Raw genomic sequence first — 18,713 nt, 5'->3', positions numbered from 1 at the left:
TTCTCTAAAAATCTGCAGTTTATTCATTAGAATTCAGTGAAAGGAACATTCATTTTAAAACACAATCAATACATTAAAAACTTGAAAGGACTAGTAGCAGTAAGACCGGGAAGGAAACAAAAAAAAAACAAATTCAGCCAGGTTGGCCACCTGGGAGGAGCTGCCAGCCTGGCAGCAGGATGGGGCAGCCAAGGACAAGGGCTAAGTCATTATTTCCTTACAACTGAGAGGCTTTTTGGGATTTTAATTTCTCACTTCACCCAAATGGAGCTTTGGGGTGACTCAGTGTGGGTGAGAAGAGCAGGAGGCCCCAGCTGGAGAGGAGGGAGCCCAGAATTCCAGGGCAGAGGGAATGTGGAAGGTGGGTCTGAGTGCCCCAGGAATGTTCAATGAGAAACCTTCCCGTCCATCCCTGTGGGGAATGGGGCAAACCCATCCAGAAAAACTTTTAGAAGCACCATTAGGTGAGAAGTTATTAATTAGAAGACAAAAAAAAAAAAAAAAAAAAAATCTCTGCAGAGCCAAATCAGTGACAATTGCCACCTCTGCTGAGGGAAAAAAAGTTGGGGAAATCTGCTTTGGGCTGGATTTTAGCATTCCAGAAGCTCTCCTCTCCTCTGATCCCAAAGTTCAAGGCAGTGTCATTCCAGGGAGATGTTTTATTGATGCAGAGCACAGGGTTGGAGCTCCCTGGAGGAGGGAGGAGGAGGAGAAGGGGGGGAGCCCTGCTAATTCCAGGATTATTTAAGGAGCAATCCTCAGGCACCAGGGTGAAATCCCAGCTCCCAGCTCAGCCAGGGAGCACCAAGAGGAGAGAAAACCTGTCCAAGAGCATTTCCATGCACCAGCCAACAGCATCTCCTGCACAGGGATTGAAGAAAAGCCCCAGTTTTAGATAAAATAACATCAGCAGACAGCAGGAAAAGCCTCAGCTGAATCCTGTGGGCTTTTTAAAACACTTGAGGGAGAAATCACCAAAATCCACAAATTCAGATTAAAAACAACACTGAAAAGCAAAGAAGGGACAGCTGAATGTGACAGAGGAGGGCTAAGGACATCTCAAGTGTGTGCAAAGTGTGGTCGTGAGGGGCTGGAGGGGCTGGGCAGAGGCCCCAGCACATTCCCAGGGAGCAGGGTGGGATCTGGGCATGGCAGCAGCAGGAATGGCCTTTTATCCACGGGAAAAGCAAACCACACCACTTGGAAAGACAAGACACACGAGTAAAAGAACAGTCTGTAAAATTTCCCCATGATTATAAAATGCAAAACTATACAAAAATAGAGAAAATCGACCGTTTTCCTATGTGTATAAAAACAAACAAACAAACTAAAACCCCCAAGTCCCCAGAATGGAACACAGAACCTCTTGGCAGGCTGACCCCAATGGCAGTGGGTCCATCACAGCTTCACAGCCCCAGTCCCTCACTTCCCTGCAAGGAACAGGCAAATTCCTCAAGTTTTCCCTAAATATCCTGGCAGGACATTCTGCTGATCCTGGCTTTTCCAACTGGTTTCTGGTTGGGAAGCCCTTTTGCATAAGAAGCCTCAGTGACCACCCCCAAATGTGAGCTCCTCAGGTAAGGCAGTGTTGGACTGACCCAGCTCCAGCCCAGGTCTGTTCCCATGGATCCCAAGTGGGGTTTTTTGGGAAGAGTGGCTCAGCAGGCAGTGAAATCCAATCCCTACTGCAGTGATCATTTACAGGCTGAATTACTGCACCAGAAATTCCAATTTCTTTGGGTTAATGGGGCAGAATCTGCCAATAATCCAGCAAATTAGTGACTAAACTGCATTAGGAAAACTCATTTGAATTCCAGAGACATTTGCCTCATTGAATTCCCATCGAATTAAGAGGAGAAACCTTTGGTATAAAGTCAGATTACCAAGCCTTGGCTGTATTGCTCCCACTGAACCTCCCCACCTCGTACCTACACCCAACCCCAGGATCCTATGGACACCTTGGAACATTCATTTAGCCCCCAGACATTCCCAGCCCTCAGCAGGACTTTGGCTGAACAAAGCTCCAGAGCCTGGAACCCCCGAGATGCCTTTGGTGAGATGCTGAAAGGAAATAAAACAGGGGTTAAACCCAGCCAGGGGCGTGAGGGGGTGACAATGTCCCTGTGCTGTCCCCAGCAGGGTGTGCCCGTGGTTTGTGTGCTGGGAGGGGGGTGAGATGGGCACAGAGCTGGCCCTGTCCTTGCTCCAAGGAGGGATATCCAATGTTCATTAGCAGCTGTGCTAATGAGGGGAGACAACCTCCCAGTGAGGGCAGCTTCTCCTCTCTGGGTGTGGCAGTGGCACCAAGAGCCAGGCGTGCCCCAGGAAATCCTCTCCAGTGTCCCAGAAGGATGAAGGAAAAGAGCCCTGGCACAGCAGGTTCCTGTGGAACTCCCTGCAGCAGGCTGGCAGGAAAATATGGAAAAATTCAGGTTTGAGCCTGTGGATGCACAGATAGATCAGCTCTGCCTCAGCAGAAAAATCACATCACGCACAGAGGCTGAACCAAGCCTGGCCCTGCCCTTCCCTGCTCCTTCCCAGCCATCCAAGGACAGGGCAGAGGAATCTTTTCTCAAAAGGAATATCAAGACCTCATTTTGCTTGGTGGGGGAAAAAAAACCCATCAAACCCAAACCAGCTCCTTGTGCCTGGAAATCCAGGGATGGAAGGGAGCAGCTGATGGAGCCACATCCGTGTGGAGCAGGAGAGCAGCAGGAGAGTGACCCAGCAGGGCAGGACTCAGCAGGAAAATCGAGTCTGGCCCAAGCAGAGCCATCCCTCACTCCACAAATGTGGTAAAACTCCAGTATTTCTACTTTGGGATTTTTTTTTTTTTTGAATGCTACAAAGTCTGCTGCAAAGAAAAATAGAGGAAGGCCAATGAGGTGGGGGGAAGCAAAAATCACTGGTAATGGAATTAAATCCAAAACACAGAGCTTGGACAGGACGGGGAAGCAGCTTTGTGTCATGGACTGGGGGTTTGGATCAGAGCTGAGGGGCTTTGGGATCACAGAGGGACCAGGAGCCTGGAACAGATGTCACAGGAGCTCACAGGACAGAGTCTGTCCCCTCAGCCTGTGTCCCTCCTCCACATTCCTCCAAAGAGGCAAAAAAATCCCAAACCTCCAGCAGCTTCAGGTTTTTTGTTCCCTCCAGACAGGAGGAGTGAAGCCCAATGTAGCTGCAGTTCATCCCAAAATTTGTGTTCCTTGGGGAACACAAAACTTTCCTCCTGTGGGTTTATGCAAATAACACAACTGTAAAAAAAAATAAAATTAAATTAAAAAGCCACAAAGCTTCCTTTTGAGAAAGTAACATCATCTGCCACTTCACAGCTACAGGCATGATGCAAATTTAGCTTATTTCAAAGGCCTCATCCCTGTCCCCATGGCTCTGGAGAGGCCAGGAGCCCAGGACAAAGCATGGGAAAGGTTTCCACCAGGAATTCTGCACCGTGAAGACAGACCACAACAAAGAAGGGACCAACACTTTGTTCTTCAAAGGGACACCATGGACAGCACATCTTTCTGAGCAAACTGAAACTAGACCTGGAGAACATTATCAGCACACACACAAAAGCTCCTGCTTCCCTTTGGGGCAAGGACAAATCCAATAAATAAAAAGGTTGCTGCAAAGTTCCCCTTTCCAGCTGCCCCTCCTTGCTCTGGAACAAGTGGCACCCTTCCTCCCAGCTCCCCACACTGAGCCTGGGCTGGAAGACATTCAAAGTGAGTCTGAACCAAAACCTTTCACCCAGAAGAGGAAAACAGCCCCATTTCCCCTCAAAAGTCTGCCCAAGGCCTGTTCCCCCAGCCCCAGTCCTGCACAAACCCCAACCTGCCACACCAGCAATGGGTCCATCCCCAGCTTCTGCCAGGGGCTGCTGCTGCACTTGGTGCTGGAGGGGGCTGGAAAACCAGAAAGTGCCTCAGTGGTGATGAAGGAATCCTGGAGGCAGCTCCAAGCTACCTCCAGAGCATCCACAGGGGCAAGGCCACAGATGGCTGCAGAAGAGGAGCATCAGCCCAGCTCAAACTCAAGTCCTCCCCAAACTGCTCCCGGTTTTCTCCCTCCCTTTGCTCCCCTTTCACCCCTGCCCAGAGCAGCCTCAGCATGGTAACACAGTGACATTCCTGCAGCCTTTTGGCTTGGTGACAGTGACATTCTTGCAGATACTCAGCCTCGGTGACACGGTGACATTCCTGCAGCCCCTCAGCTGGGTGACACGGTGACATTCCTGCAGCTACTCAGCATCAGTGACACTGCACACGGTGCCACGGCAGCTGCCGTGCCCCAGGGTGGCCCTGCCCTTGAGGGGCTCGGTGCAGCACTCCGGGCTCTCGGTGTCCCCGCTGCTGTTCCTGGGATGCTGCGGCACGCCCTGGGCAATGCCCACAGGTTTGCCCCTGGCACGGTGCTCCGGGGAGCAGGCAAAGCCAAAGCTCGGGGGCAGCTCCGCTTCTCCCAGGGGTAACAAGCAGGACAGCTTGGGGACATCACCGTGGAAGCGGAAGGACCCGGCCGCCTCCCGGGCCCGCCTCGCCTCGGGCTGCAGGGGGAGGTTGGAGGGCCGGAGCGGGTGCCTGCTCAGCTCCGGCTCGTGGGGCTGCCTCTCCGGAGCCTCCCCGATGCCACCCCGGGAGAGAGGCAGGAAAGGGGACACGGTGTCTGGTGGCTCCGATGGCTCCCAGACGCTCTCCACAGCGCCAGCTGGAGCCAAGTCCCAGAGCTCCATCCCGCCGGGAGCCGTGTCGCTGCCATGCTGGAGGTGCCGCAGGCCCGGCCAGCTCGAGCCACCCTCGGGAGCCACCAGCTCACCCTCCTCCTTGCTCCTGCTCCTCCTGGCTCCAGCAGAGTCCTTCCTGCCAGTCTCATGCCTGGCCCAGAGCCGGCAGGGCTGGGGGCCGCTGCGGGCCCCCTGAGGCTCGGCCAGCTCAAACTCCAGGCTCTCCGTGTCCAGCGAGCGGCTCCTCCGGTCCACGGAGAGCGGCGCGGGCATGGAGGGGCTCAGCCCGTGCAGGCGCAGGTGGCGGGGCAGGCTGGCCACCCCCCAGTTGCAGCTCTGGAAGGAGCCCGGGGAGAAGCCCAGGGACATTCTCTCGTCACATTCAGCCAACGACTCTTTCTGTCCATAGCCATCATCGAAGGCCTCGGCGATGTCCTCGCCCGCGGTCAGCTCCGCGTGCTGCTCACACTCCCCTTCCCCGTCCTGCTCCACGTCCACCACGTCGAAGGTGACCATGGTAGGGAGGGCAGGGAGGTTCTGGGTGAAGGAGGAGCTGGAGGCCGAGCTCCCCAGGCTCTCAGAGAGGCTGGAGAAGAGGGTCCCGCTGCTGGCGAACTCCACCAGAGCCTGTGAGAAGCTCACGGCGTGCTCGGGCTCGCTGCCCACCTGGGGCTCGCCAGGGGTGGGCTCTGCTCCGCCGCCGTGCTCCTGCTCCGGCAGCCTGAACCCAGGGAACATCCCTGCCTTGGCTGGGGCCACGCTGCCGTGCATGGAGTCCCCGAACATGCCACAGTCCAAGTCTGCATCGAACCCCGGGTTGTTCTTTGTGAGCTGAGTAAGGCAATTCCCGGGGGCCTTTTGGCTGTTGTAACAGTTTTCCAGACACAGAGTCCCTGGAAAATCCCTCCACTCTGGATTTTCAGCCCTAGCCACTGCAACCCCGCCATTGACAGCCCGGCTTGGGGTATGTGAGGCCACCTGCTCACTCCCAAGGCCACTCTGACTCTTGCCAATGGAGCTGGCTGCTCTGGTTTTACATTCAATGCACTGCTTTTCCTGGGGACATTTCTTGCTGGAGACATCCAGGCGTTTCAGGACCGGCTCCCTCTGCAGCTCCCAGTACAGCAGCTCTTTCTGAATGGCTGCAAGCCCCTCTTCTTCAGTTTCCATCAGCCCTCTTTTCTGATCCATCATCTGCTGGATCAGGCTCTTCTCCGCAGGGAGGCAGAAGTCCATGAAGTAGCTGAAGATGCCCTGGCATGGGACTTTGCCCTCGAACAGGGATTCCTCCCCATGAGAGGGGCTCATCAGGGTGTCAAACTCGTAAAGTGCATCACCGCTGTAGCTGTCCCGGGGCAGTCGGTCCTTCTTGAGCTCCTCTCCAGCCTCATCATCCGGCCCTGGCGTGGTGGAGTCATAATATCCCTCGTCACTGTTTGGGGCAGACTCCTGCTGGTCACTCTGGGGAGTCAGGAGGTCAACACCATCCATGGCATCCCCCACATAGGGGTGGGCGTCTGCCTCATGAGAGGCGTGCGTCTCCAGGCTGCTGCTGGACACCTGGGCCCCGTAGCTCCTGTCCCCCGGCACGCCGCTGTCCCACCCCTGGTGCAGGTACTCCTCAGCCTCCTCAGGGATGGCCATCTCCTCGCCGCCGCCCTGGTAGGTGACCAGGCAGGAGCTGCGTTTGGTGGCGTCACGGCTGCGTTCCACAGAGATGCTGCTCTCGGCGATATCGGGCTCGGCGATGTCGTCCCCGCACCCCGTCAGGGAGTCAAAGCTCTTCAGGGAGGTGACGTCCCCCAGCATGAGGCTCAGCAGGTCCCCAGAGTGCAGGCAGGGAGGTTCGCTGTCCATGAAGTCAGGGTGGAAGGCCAGCAGCAAACTCTCACGGTCAAACTCAGCACAGGCAGCAGCCTCAGCCTCTGATTTTGTATCTGGAACGTCCCCATTCCCTGGCACGGCCATCGTGTCACCCTCGGAGGTGCCTCCATCAGCTGCGGGGCCCGTGGGCTCGGTGGCCTCACCACAGCTGGAGTCACCCGCTGAGTCCCCTGGGCCAGCTCTGGTCTCAGTGACTGGCCCTGCTCCCCTGCCCTCCACAGCCCCTTGGCTCTCCACTGCCGTTCCAGGAGCATTCCCAGCCTCCTCCGTGGCCCCGTTCCACTCGGTGAGCTCTGTCTTCTCACTCTCGGCAGCCTTGCTCTTCCGGTGGCGCCGGATGCTGTTAAAAAACCCTTTCAGCCCTTTTTTGGGTCTGGGGAAAGAGGGCTTTTTGTCACAGCCCTCGATACTCCCGGGGGGAGAGCCGTCCTGCTGGCCCAAATCCCCCCTGCTGCCGGTGTCCACGGCCAGCTGGGCGCTGCGGGAGCCGGGCAGGGGGCCGGGCTGCCCATCCCTGCTGCTCTCTGAGGGGCTGTCCGGCCCTGTCCCACCGCCCTTGTCACAGGCAGCGCTGCTCAGCCCGTCGTGGGTCTTGCACTTGCTGAGCCCCTTCTTGCCGCGGCCGCCGAAGAAGCTGGGCAGGGTGCAGATGCTGCGCTTGCCCCCGAACAGCTTGAAGGCCGTTTTCCGCAGCTTGCCGGGGGGCGGCTGCTGCGGCTCCGCTGCCAGCACGGCCAGCACGGAGCCGTCGGCGCTGTCGGGAGGGGCGTCCCCGCCCTCCTGCCGCCGCTGCTCCGCTCCGTCCCGCTCCTCCGGGCTGCCCGTTTCCATGGCAGCGGGCGGGATGGGATCTAGCTGGAAGCGGCTCTGCGAGCGCGGCGCTCCGGGCGCAGGGATGGACACATCACCGCCGACCTGAGGCACAGGGAGAGGGCACAGGTGAGGACACCGGAGTCTCGAGGCTCCCTCACCAGCTGGAGGAGCCTCCAAGGTTCCTCCACTTCCAAAATCCAGGCACCAGAATGTCGCTTAAATGTAGCAGTTAGCCAGAGCAGGAAAACCACACATCTCCCTCAGCCAGAATCCCTAGGGACGAGCAGCTCTGACCCCTGCACCTCCTCGCTCCAAGCCCTAAAGTTTCCCAGATTTTTCATCTCCAGGGTGATCAGGTTTGGCTACCTTAAAGTGAGAGCTAGCACCTCCCAAACCGCCTCCCAGCTCTCCCAGGCCTCATGCCAGGCTCCAAAGAGCATCCTGAGGGAGGCCAAACCAGGACACAGCCCCCCTACGCACGAGTCTGAGGAAAAAACACTTTAGCTACTACCCTGGCTTTTTTAAATAGAATATTTCAGTTGTTTTTAAAATAATCTGTCCAGCCAGAGAGAATCGCCTTAAAAACACCCACTGTGAACATCCTGATCAGATTATCCCAGAAGCAGAGAGGTAGGTTTGAAATTTGACCCTGGATTGCTGTCATGAACAGCAGAAATAAAACAATTATAATCACAATTCTCTTCCAGAGGTGAGGGTGGAGAAATTAAATGCAATAAAATCCTAATGTGCTCCCGAGCTGTAATGCCCCAGGCTGAGCTCTGACTGACAGGAGGCCAAGGAAACCTTCCTGAGGTGTTTAGCCAGAGATCCCAAATTAAAAATACATCCAAACGATGCTCTCTGCTCCTGCAGCCCCACAGAAAACCTGCAGTTCCAGGTTTATTTTTATTCCTCAGGTTTGGGTTGCTTTGCCTCTATACATCTGATGTAACAGCTGGGACTGGATGGGCTTCAAGGTCCCTCCCAACCCATTCCATTCCACGGTTCTGGAATCCTGGGATTGCTGATAACTCCTCAGGTTCACCCACTGGTGAAGCAGCAGCTGGGGCGTAGCCGGCTGGCACAGCCACCTCCCCAGCGGCAAACTGGGCTTTTCCAGCTCTGCCAGAGCCCACCACGAGTCCCAGGAGCCTCCAAGGCCTCTGCACAGAGGGGCTGGGAGAAAGGCCCACACTGGACACGTGCAGGGCTGCTGGAAAATGGGGGTGAAATGACCCCAAACCTGCACCTGGAATGGGGCTGATGGAAAAGGAATGAAATTACCCCAAACCTACACCTGGAATGGGGCTGCTGGAAAGTGGGGGTGAAATGACCCCAAACCTGCACCTGGACTGGGGCTGCTGGAAAATGGGGGTGAAATGACCCCAAACCTGCACCTGGAATGGGGCTGATGGAAAATGGGGGTGAAATGACCCCAAACCTGCACCTGGACTGAGGCTGCCGGAAAATGGGGGTGAAATGACCCCAAACCTGCACCTGGAATGGGGCTGCTGGAAAATGGGGGTGAAATGACCCCAAACCTGCACCTGGAATGGAGCTGCTGGAAAACAGCCGGGGAAGGGCACGAGACAGAGCCAGCATTACAGAAATTCCTTTTGGGAATCATTCCTCTCCAGCTCCACGTCAGCACCGCGGCACTGCTGCGGAGGGGAGGCTGGAGTAGGATAAAAAATGGAATAAATAAAAATGAAAGAAAGGGGAAATCAAGTGCACCGAGGGCAAAGAGCCACGAGCAAGAGGACATGAAAGATAAGGTTTAAAAGCAAGAAAAAGCAGCAGGGTAACAATGAAACGCAGCGTTCCACCCGCAGAGGAGACCCTCAGGGACCCCGGCCCCGTTCCCCCGGGCCGGCCCTCCCCGCTCCCCAACTTTCGGGAGGATCCGGGAAAATGTGAGGGGCGGGGGGGGGAGGGCGGGGAGGGGGTCGGGCCAGGCGGCGGCGGCGCGGGGAGCGGCGGCCCCGGCCCGTGCCCGTGCCCAGCACTTACCGGCGGCGGCCCCAGCCCCAGCCCCGGGCCGTGCCCAGCACTCACCGGCGGCACCGCGGCAGCCCCGGCCCGGCCCGTTCCCGTTCCCGTTCCGGTCCCGGTCCCGGTCCCAGCCCCGGCCCGGCCCCGGCCGCGCGAGGGGCGCGGGGCCGCGGGTCCGCCCGGCGCGGGCGGCAGGGGCGGCGCCGCGTGACGGGCGGGGCGGGGCCTGGCGGGCGGGGCGCGGTGATTGACAGGGCGCGCGGCGGAGGGGCGGGGCCGCTGCGTGAGGCAGGGCGCGGCCTCCATATTGGGCCCAATGGAACGGGCGGGGTCACGCTGAGGGCCGCGGCCGCCGGGTGCGGTCCCCACGGTGTCCCCCCGTGGCCGGCCCCCGGTGTCCTCCCCCGTGGCCATCCCCCGGTGTCCTCCCCGGTGGCCCGGGGAGTGGGCGTGGCCTTAGAGAGTGTCCCCGCCCTGGGGGCGTGGCCCCGGTAGCGGCTATGATTGGCAGGGGGCGTGGTCACCCCGGTGTAGGGGGCGTGGTCTCGCAGGGGGCGTGGCCTTGGAGCGGCAGCCGCGGGCCACGCGGGGTCACGGACACGGGGGGATGTCCTGTCCTGTCCTGTCCTGCCCTGTCCTGTCCTGTCTTGTCCTTTCTGTGACACTGTGTGACCGGGGACACGGCCTGTTTGCCGTGGGACACCTCCCTGCGCCGGCTGTGTCACCCACGGGCGTGTCACCCGCGCCACGCCGCTGCACGGCTGCTCACACCCACAGCCCCACAGCCAACTGAGCAGCCCGGCAGGGAAGGCCCCTCCCCATTTTTGGGACCCTCAAATCCCAAAAGCCCCTGAAATCTCCACGTGAGGATGACAACAAGGATGCCACGAGCAGGAATCACAGCAGGGAGTGGCAATGTCCCCGCGGGACAGCGTCTCCCAGCCCCCGTGTCCTGATGCGCTCCTGAAGGCACCTGCATGGGGACAAGTGGCAGCAGTGTCATCATTCCCTATGGACCCGTGTCCAGGCTGCTTCCAAGCCCTAATGCTCCCCTTGGGAGAGGCCCCACATCCTCATTAATTAATAGATGCTGATGAACAGATCCCACAACCTCTGACACAAGCCCATAAATCCTGCAGGGAGGTGCCTGTGGCTCTGAGCCCTGGAATACTTCCCTTTGGGGTGGCACAGGGCAGGAAGGAATGAGCCATGGGACACCATCCCAAAGTGCTCCAGAACACCCCTGCTGGGTGGGCACCGAGCTGCCAAGGAGCAGCAGCACTGATCCATCAGTTCCAGGCTGTGGGAAGAGGCAGGAAGGCACCTCCAGCCCCACTGGTGAGGGCAATCCCGGTGTCCAGGGTGGGAGGGATGGAGGGACACAAAGGTGGTGCTGGGATGTCCCGCTCCAGCCTGGAATTCCCCGTGTGCAGCCATTCCCTCGTCCCTGCCCAGCCATCCTGGCAGGGCTGCCCAACATGGGATATTTCACCAGACAGGCCACAACAGTTTCATACCAAGAACAGAACTCTTTTAATCCAAACCCCAGCCCTGCTCAGTCACAGAGCACACTCGGCCACCACAGGAAGCACATTTGGGGTGAGGAGATGATGTTTAGGGTCAGAGCTGGGGCAGAGAGAGCAGTGGGGGTGCTGGGCTCTGGATGCATCTCCCAGCCCCTCCTCTGCCCCCACTGGGGTGGGCACACACGGCCAGGGCCAGCCCCAGTCCTGCCCCTCCCACATGGAGGAGGCACTTGGAAACTTCCCTGGGAATTGTGGAATCATAAGGGACCTCAAAGCCCCTCCAGTGCCACCCCTGCCATGGCAGGGACCCTCCCACTGTCCCAGGCTGCTCCAGCCCCAGTGTCCAACCTGGCCCTGGGCACTGCCAGGGATCCAGGGGCAGCCACAGCTGCTCTGGGCACCTGTGCCAGGGCCTGCCCAACCTGCCAGGGGACAATTCTCATCCTCACAGCCAAGAATTCCTCCACACTCTTTCCCAGCCCCTTCTCCAATCAAGATCAGCTAAAGGTGTAAAATCCCTCAGTAAAGATGGTCTGAGGCAAACCCAGGGGGATCAGATCCTGCTCTGTGCTCTATCCTCTGCTGCAAATCAGGAGCTCAGGTCTCCCGTTCTTTCTCCCCCTTCCCACTTTTCCACATGGGCATTGCTTTCTGGAGACACCTCAGCTGCAAAAATGAAATTGTGACCACAAATTCCCAGCAGTTCCGCAGATTTCAGGGATTCACTCCAGGAGGTGGAGCAGGTTTTAATTGGGGCAGGCTGGGATCACGGCTGGTGCTGCAGGTATTTGGCCAGGGCTCTGGGGATCTCCAGCTCTCCAAGGGTGGACAAGCAGCCGGGCTGCTTCAGGAGACGCCTCATGGCCAGCCGGGATTGGGACAGCAGGGATTTGGGATGAGCTGTGGAAGGAAAATCACATGGTCACCTTCAAGGCACACAACCCTGCTGCCCTCCAACCCAGCATTATCCAAAGGAAAGGGACATGGATTGAGCAAACCAGACAGCGCTGGAACAAAATGATCTTTAGGTTCCTTCCAACCCAAACCATTCCATGATCCTATGAAAATTCCATGATCCTGTGAAAACACAACGTCTGTGCTGGGGCTGGGGCTATGGACTCAGGCACAAGCTCCGACAAGGGCTGGGCATGGAGAAGAAATCTGCCATCCCCACATGGAAATAAGTGCAGGATTTTAGACTTGGGCAGTACAGGAGAGCCCAAGCTGAGCAGCAGAGAGGAGAGCAAGGGTGAAAAGCAGGGGGGTAACCCCACAAGTGAGGGTTGTGGGAATCACGGAATCACAGAAGGGGTTTGGTTGGGAAGGGAATTTAAGCTCATCTCATTCCATGGGCAGGAATTCCACTATCCCAAGTTGCTCCAAGCCCTGTCCAACCTGGCCTTGGACACTTCAGGGATCCAGGGGCAGCCACAGACCCGCACAGCCGCGGCTGAAGGAAAACCCGTGCGTGGCTGTTGGGAAGAGGGAATCAGAGCAAAGCCGTGCCCGTCCAGCCCTGGGCACACGCCAGGTCACCTCTGGCCTGCAGCAGCAGCTCCAGCGCCTCGCTGCGCGGGGCCGCCCCGTTGGCGGGCACGCCGGGCAGGTACACGTTGGCCCCGAAGTCGATGAGCAGGCGGACGAAGTCGCTGTGGCAGCCGTGCCTCAGGCACGTCTCCAGCAGGGTCTTGGGCTCGCGGATCTGCGCCAGGACGCTCTGCTCGGTGCAGTTGTAGTCGGGGTCGGCGCCGTGCAGCAGCAGCAGGCGGAAACACTCCAGGTGCCCGTAGGCCGCCGCCAGGTAGAGCGGCCCCGAGCAGGCCGCCGAGTTGGCCGCCCACTCGGGCAGCCTGGCCCGCACGTTGGCCTCGGCGCCGTGCTCCAGCAGCTGCTGCAGGATGGCGGCGTGGCCGTCCCTGGCCGCCAGCAGCAGCGGCGAGCAGTTGTTGTAGGCGCTGCCCGCGGGGCTGGCGCCGGCCTCCAGCAGCAGCCGCACGCACTCGCCGTGCCCGTTGCTGACCGCCACGAAGAGCGGGGTCTGCGCCTTCACGTCCAGGCTGTCCACCTGGGCGCCGTGGGCCAGCAGCAGCCGCAGGCTCCGCACGCAGCCCCGCGTGGCCGCCAGGCGCAACGGGGTGCTGGGCACGCCCCAGCCGCTCCTGCGGTTGATGAGCCTCTTGTACCTGTCCTGGGACAGGAGCCTGGCCAGCGTTTCGTGGTCGTCCTGGCACACCGCCCGGCTCAGCTCCTCGCTCTCCCCGCTGTCCTCCTCGTCATCCCTGGGCTGCAGCAGGGAGAACATCTTGTTGATGTCCATCAGGCTCATTTTGTCGGGTCTGGGCTCCATGTGCCGCTCTCATGGTAAAGGATGAGGCCAAAGATCTACGGGATGGCAGAACCAGCACCACCCCCCGGTTAGAACCAGTCCCTGACACCGACAGCAGTATTTTAGTGCAAGTTTATACTCAACATCAGGAAGATTCTCTAAAAACTGGACAAATGTTTGATGAGAATGCTGTTGATGTGCTCATGGACCTGGCACCACATGAGGAAATCCACGTGGGTGAAAGGCTGAGGAAACAATGGAGCTCAGTGCTGTAGTGGGTGTGTGGGTCAGGATCCCATAAAGTCATTGATTGGTTTGGGTTGGGATGGACCTTAAAGCCCCTCCAGTGCCACCCCTGCCATGGCAGGGACACCTCCCACTGACCCAGACTACTCCAAGCCCTGTCCAGCCTGGCCTTGGGCACTGCCAGGATCCAGGGGCAGCCACAGCTGCTCTGGGCACCTGTGCCAGGGCCTGCCCACCCTCACAGGCAACAATTCCCAATTCCCAATATCCCATCCATCCCTGCCCTGTGGCAGTGGAAAGCCATTACCTGTGTCCTGTTCCTCCTCCCCTTGTCCCCACTCCTGAGGGATGAGGTGAATGTGAAGTCAGTTTTGATTAGGGATCAGACATCTCCCAGCACCTCCCTTCCCAACTGATGCCAGCATTAGAATCCCACTGTTTTCCTCCCTCCTGCCTGCTTGGGCCCGATGATCGTGGCTGCAGAAGGGTCTGGGATGTTTCTGCTGAGGAATTTTGGGGAGGAAGGATGGAAGTGCTGAGATGATCACACTGAGTGAGGTGAACCCTGGCAGCTTGCATGGGCACTGAACACAGGATGTGGCCTCAGGAGCCGAGGGACAGCGGGGACAGGAATGGGATGTCCCTGCTGGCACCTGAGCAGCTGGAAAAGCTCAGGATGGGCAGAGGGATCTCTCGGCAGCCCTGGGGCAGCTCAGGTTTCCTCAGGCTGACCTGTCCTGGGAGGAGCCAAGGAGCTGCACGGGGCAATTAATTAGCGAAGGACCCGCAGCAAACAGTTAATTATGTGATAAGGAGAACTGAGCAATTGGCCTCGTTGTGCACCTGAACCCGTAGGTACCTATCCCCCACCATCCACGGGGACACGGCCACCAGCTCAGGGGGACCCCAGCAAGGGCACTGGGACAAGTCTGATGGCAGCAAAGCTCTGCCAGGCTGCTGCCCATTAGCCCAATTTATACAGAAATGTGAGAAATTCTAACGCTGCTGCTCTTCATCGGACACGCCGGTGATGAGCTCTGGAGCTTTGGGATCACCCCACCCTCATGGAGAATGGGCTGGGGGTTACTGCAGCTTTGAGTCAAAAAGACAGCTGTGTTCCCAGTTAGATTCCCAAGGGAAATGGTGTGGAAAAGTAAAAGAGCAGCTGTAACATTTCCTGAACACGCAAACGGCACCTCCAAAGGGAGGTTCCTGAGTTCTTGTGTGGGGAGCTGAGGGAGCTTCCTCAACCAGGAGAGCCCAAACCAGGATTCATGGAATCACAAAATGGTTTGGTTCAGAAAGGAATTAAAAGTTCATCTCATCCCACCCCTGCCATGGCAGGGACACTTTCCACTGTCCCAGGCTGCTCCAAACCCGTGTCCAACCTGGCCTTGGGCACTGCCAGGGATCCAGGGGCAGCCCCAGCTGCTCTGGGCACCAGGGCCTGCCCACCCTCACTGTTTTGTCAGTCCCTGAGCTGACAGAAGCTGTCCAAGCACTGCAGACCCCAAAAAGAGGTTTTGACAGAGCACACAGAGCACACATTTGTCCCTCTGGGTCCAGTCCCCTCCCTCACCCTGCCGGGTCCCGGTGCCACCTTACCTGGGTGTGGGGGATGCTCAGAGCACCTGAGGCCAGGGGGGTCCCATGGGGAGTCCTGCCGTGGTTTAGCCCCAGGGAGCAGAGCAGAGAGGCTGTGGCAGGGCTGGGATGGACGGGGCTGTGTGGGATGGAGCTGTGCAGCTCACAGCTGAAATGCCACCGCGGGACCGGCCCGGGGCGCCGGGGCTAATTTTAGCCCCTCTGGGGTTTTATCTTACCACTTCCATTCTTGGAAAGCTCCCCCTGGGTAAATATAGAGAGGGCAGCGGGGTGGGGGGAGGCTGGGACAGGTGCTGGAGGCTGCTTGACCCCTCTGAGCACACACAAAGCTTTTCCTCTGCTGTTTCCCCATAGAAATTGCAGGGAACAAGGGGGTTTGGGGTCCCTGCCAGGGTGGCATCAGCCTGTACCTCACCTTGGCTGCTGCCAGGCACTCAAATTCCCTCTTAACCCCTCTCCTGCCCTCCGTCCCCCTCTTCAGAGTGATACAAATGGCCATTTGCAACCTCCAAAATGATTTATTAGACACAAGGACAAAAGGTCCTGAAGATGGCCCAGATTTCCCACCTGAGCTGCTCTGGGCTGCACCTGCCAGAAGGAACCACAGCCAGGGCTTCCTGAGGCCCCAGGAAGGCAGGAAACCTCCCAGGGCAAACAAAAGGAGTAGAGAACAGCACTGGGCTCTTATCAAAAGCTGTCAGCTGGGAAGTGCAATCCTATTTTATCCAGCTCCCTTTAAACCCTCTCCAAACTCCTTGGCGATGGAGCAGGAACGGGCTGGTGGTTTGGGGCAGCCTTATCATGGTGTGAGATAAGGAGAGAGACCCAAATTATCCAGCAGGAAAATCCCCACTGCTGCAAAAAGAGAAATCAGGGTGCTCTGTGAAGTGTGGGATCTGTGCCACCACCACATTCCTGCTCTGGAGCCTCACAATGGAAAGCCTGGAATGCAGGAAAATGGTCAACATTGATTTGGTTTAGGCTTTTGGTTTTTCTCTCCAAATTCACCCAAAAATAGATTATTGCTTCACGAAGGTCAATTCCCCAAAGCCAGCAGCAGGAATGGAATTACAGAGTGTGATGTGGATGAGCCCTGGAGCAGGAGAGGGGAGTTTGGGGTTATTTTTCCTGAGTGTCAGGAAGGTGCAACCACAACAGGGATGCTGCAGCCACAGAAAGCAAGCCTGGCTGGAAACCCTTTCCACAAACCACAGAAATCAAAGCAGCCATTAAAACGACAGAGTGTTATAAAGGGAAAAAAGGGAGTGCAGACAACAGAAGTGCTAGAAAATGTGAAATGTAGGAAACTTGGAGATGAAAGGAAAATCCTTGAATGGCAAATTAATGATAAACTGCTTATTCTTTTGTTGTTGCTGCTGCTGTTTAGTTGTTAACCAGGAGAGATCTTAGGAACAAGGAGCAGATTAAACCCAGTTCTAAGGAGGCAAACCCGAGAGCTCTCCAGCCCAGCTGGAATCCTGCCCAGACACTCCTGGAGCAGGAACCTTTCCATCCATCCTGGGGGATATTGCCAGCAGCAGAGGCAGCCCAGCCCCAGCAGGAGCCCAGGCAGGGCTGACACACCAGCCTGGCCCATTTGGGATGAGCTTCAAACTCCAGGGAAGGATGAGGAGTCAGGAAAGGCTTCCACCTTCTGCCTGAGCCAGGGGCTGAGCTGGCCTCTGCTCTGGGCCAAGCAGCTCTTGATCAGCTCCCTGCTAATTGGGCAGGAATTAGAGGGCAGAAGGGTGCTGAATGCCAGTCAATGGGTTTTTTGGGAAGGTAAATTCTGTCCAGAGTTGCTTCCATTAAAGAGATTATTGTTATTAACGCAGCTGAAGAAGGCTAATGAGCTTGTGGATTTAAAGGGCTAAGCAGTTAAAAGTTTAGAGCTAAACAGTCCCAAATAAATGATTTTGCAGGGATTAGGGATTTACTAACAGTGCTCAAGGTCGGGAAAGCAGAGCTGGGGAATGGGGCTGTTGTGTCTCCTGCCTTTGGGCTGGGAGTCACTGCCAGAGCACAGCTCTGGGCTCTGGAATCTCCCTCTGTGCCCTCACCTCTGCTCCCAGCACCCCAAACCTCAGCCCCGGGGCTCTCCAGCTCCTGCTCACCGTGCAGCACGGGAGGGGCTCCAGCAGCACCGTGCACCCGGTGGTAGCCAGGAATTAGCCAGGTGTTATCCAGGGATTACCCGGGAGAGGGCACCGACAGCACCCCAGCACCCCTTGGCTGCACTGCACATCCCTGCCAGGGCCCTGCTGATGGAAATTCCCCATTTATTTGGTGCATCAACACACAAAATACAGAATTAGAAAGGAAGGAGGAATCCAGTAATGTTTCTTCTCCTCCACGAATCATTCCTTGAGGAATTTTGGCAGCACTGGAGCTCCAGAAGTTCATCTCTTTACTTCCACTGCACCTTCCCTTTTGGAAAACAGGATAAAAGGATGGTTTGGATTGGGAGGAACCTTAAAATCCATCCCATTCCATCCCATCTCCCACTGTCCCAGGCTGCTCCAAGCCCTGTCCAGCCCGGCCTTGGGCACTGCCAGGGATCCAGGGGCAGCCACAGCTGCCCAGCCCCTGCTCCATCCATGGGGATCTTGGTTATTTTTAGATTTTTATTGATTCCCATTCACACTGGCTCCCTTTCTCTTTCCCACAGCTCCAAGAGCTGTTGTTGAGAGAGAGGTTTTGTATCCCCCTCCCATACCCTCCACTTCTCCAAAGAGAAGGAAAATGAAATTCCAAGAGAACACTGGAATCCATGAGCTGTTTGCAGCCCAAAGAAACTCCAATTACCACACCTTTTGTCCAAATTTTCCCCAAATTAAATTGCAGCTTTATCAATTCTAGCCAGTGTTAATGCTAATAATCCAATTAAATGCAAGGCGAGTCTTATTACGGTAAATGAAGGATTTCACTGGCAGCATTAAGAACATTTAAAATTAGCAAGAAGGGGGAAAGCCTGAGGAACACACAGGGACTGAGTGTACCCCGGTGCCAGGCCCTTAAAACATAGAAAATACCCATTTTTAAGGGGAAGATATTCATCAGGGGCTGGCTAATGGGTCTGGAGTCTGTTCCCAGATTCACAGGGAAGTTTTGTACCTGGAATCTCCCTCTTGAGCATTTTCCCATCTCAGCCAAGTTAGTCTGCACTCAAATCTCTAACACCTCACTACCCATCTCTGAAAAACTGGGATAAAAGAGTATTTTTCCATGATACCATCAGCAGCTGGACTGTGAGTGAGGGACAGACAGCTCTCCAGGAGCTAGGAAACGCTGAGGAGACACTTGGGTTGAACACAGAAAGGAAAATTAAAATAAAAAAAAAGACCCAGAATAGCACAATTTGCAGAAGATATTGAGATTTGATACAGTGCCATTGGTTACATTCCCTTTTTTTCCACTCATTATGTTCCTTTTTGGGTTGTTTTTAACACCCTGCACTCACCATTCCCCCAAACCAGGGGGATCACCCCATTTCTGTTCTGTAGAGGTGAAGTGGCTCCGCACTCACCTCATTAATTAAGATCCTTTAGCTGACTCCACCTTTCCAAATGTGGGGTTCTGAGTTACCACCCAATAA

At 56.8% G+C, this 18,713-nt stretch overlaps 2 protein-coding genes and 1 long non-coding RNA gene across 5 annotated transcripts in view; all 3 read right to left on the bottom strand.

Moving 5' to 3' along the window:
* On the bottom strand, positions 1-9,617 carry AMER1 (APC membrane recruitment protein 1). 2 transcript variants are annotated; one of them, XM_041716212.2, is made up of 2 exons: positions 9,434-9,617; positions 1-7,525 (listed from the first exon to the last, which is right to left on the bottom strand). In XM_041716212.2, the coding sequence occupies exon 2, from the start codon at positions 7,439-7,441 to the stop codon at positions 4,244-4,246; it is 3,198 nt and encodes a 1,065-aa protein (XP_041572146.2). In that variant the 5' UTR covers positions 7,442-7,525; positions 9,434-9,617; the 3' UTR covers positions 1-4,243. The 2 variants fall into 2 exon arrangements, with proteins under 2 accessions (XP_041572146.2, XP_030128712.4); XM_030272852.4 differs by having other exon boundaries at positions 9,479-9,617.
* A 1,307-nt stretch (positions 9,618-10,924) lies between these two features.
* On the bottom strand, positions 10,925-15,287 carry ASB12 (ankyrin repeat and SOCS box containing 12). Of its 2 annotated transcripts, none has more exons than XM_030272849.4 (3): positions 15,119-15,287; positions 12,478-13,323; positions 10,925-11,841 (listed from the first exon to the last, which is right to left on the bottom strand). In XM_030272849.4, the coding sequence occupies exons 2-3, from the start codon at positions 13,286-13,288 to the stop codon at positions 11,708-11,710; spliced, it is 945 nt and encodes a 314-aa protein (XP_030128709.4). In that variant the 5' UTR covers positions 13,289-13,323; positions 15,119-15,287; the 3' UTR covers positions 10,925-11,707. The 2 variants fall into 2 exon arrangements, with proteins under 2 accessions (XP_030128709.4, XP_030128710.4); XM_030272850.4 differs by lacking the exon at positions 15,119-15,287 and adding an exon at positions 13,821-13,879.
* The window catches only part of LOC140684175 (uncharacterized), a 144,068-nt gene continuing 136,279 nt past the window's right edge, over positions 10,925-18,713 (bottom strand). The window contains exon 2 of the long non-coding RNA XR_012056039.1: positions 10,925-11,250. This is a non-coding gene — a long non-coding RNA (uncharacterized lncRNA). The remainder of the gene's footprint in view (positions 11,251-18,713) is intronic.

This window comes from Taeniopygia guttata, chromosome 4A (assembly GCF_048771995.1).
Source record: "Taeniopygia guttata chromosome 4A, bTaeGut7.mat, whole genome shotgun sequence".
NCBI lineage: Eukaryota > Metazoa > Chordata > Aves > Passeriformes > Estrildidae > Taeniopygia > Taeniopygia guttata.
The sequence above is the reverse complement of the archived record's forward strand: the minus strand, read 5'-3'. Positions and strand labels throughout refer to the sequence as shown.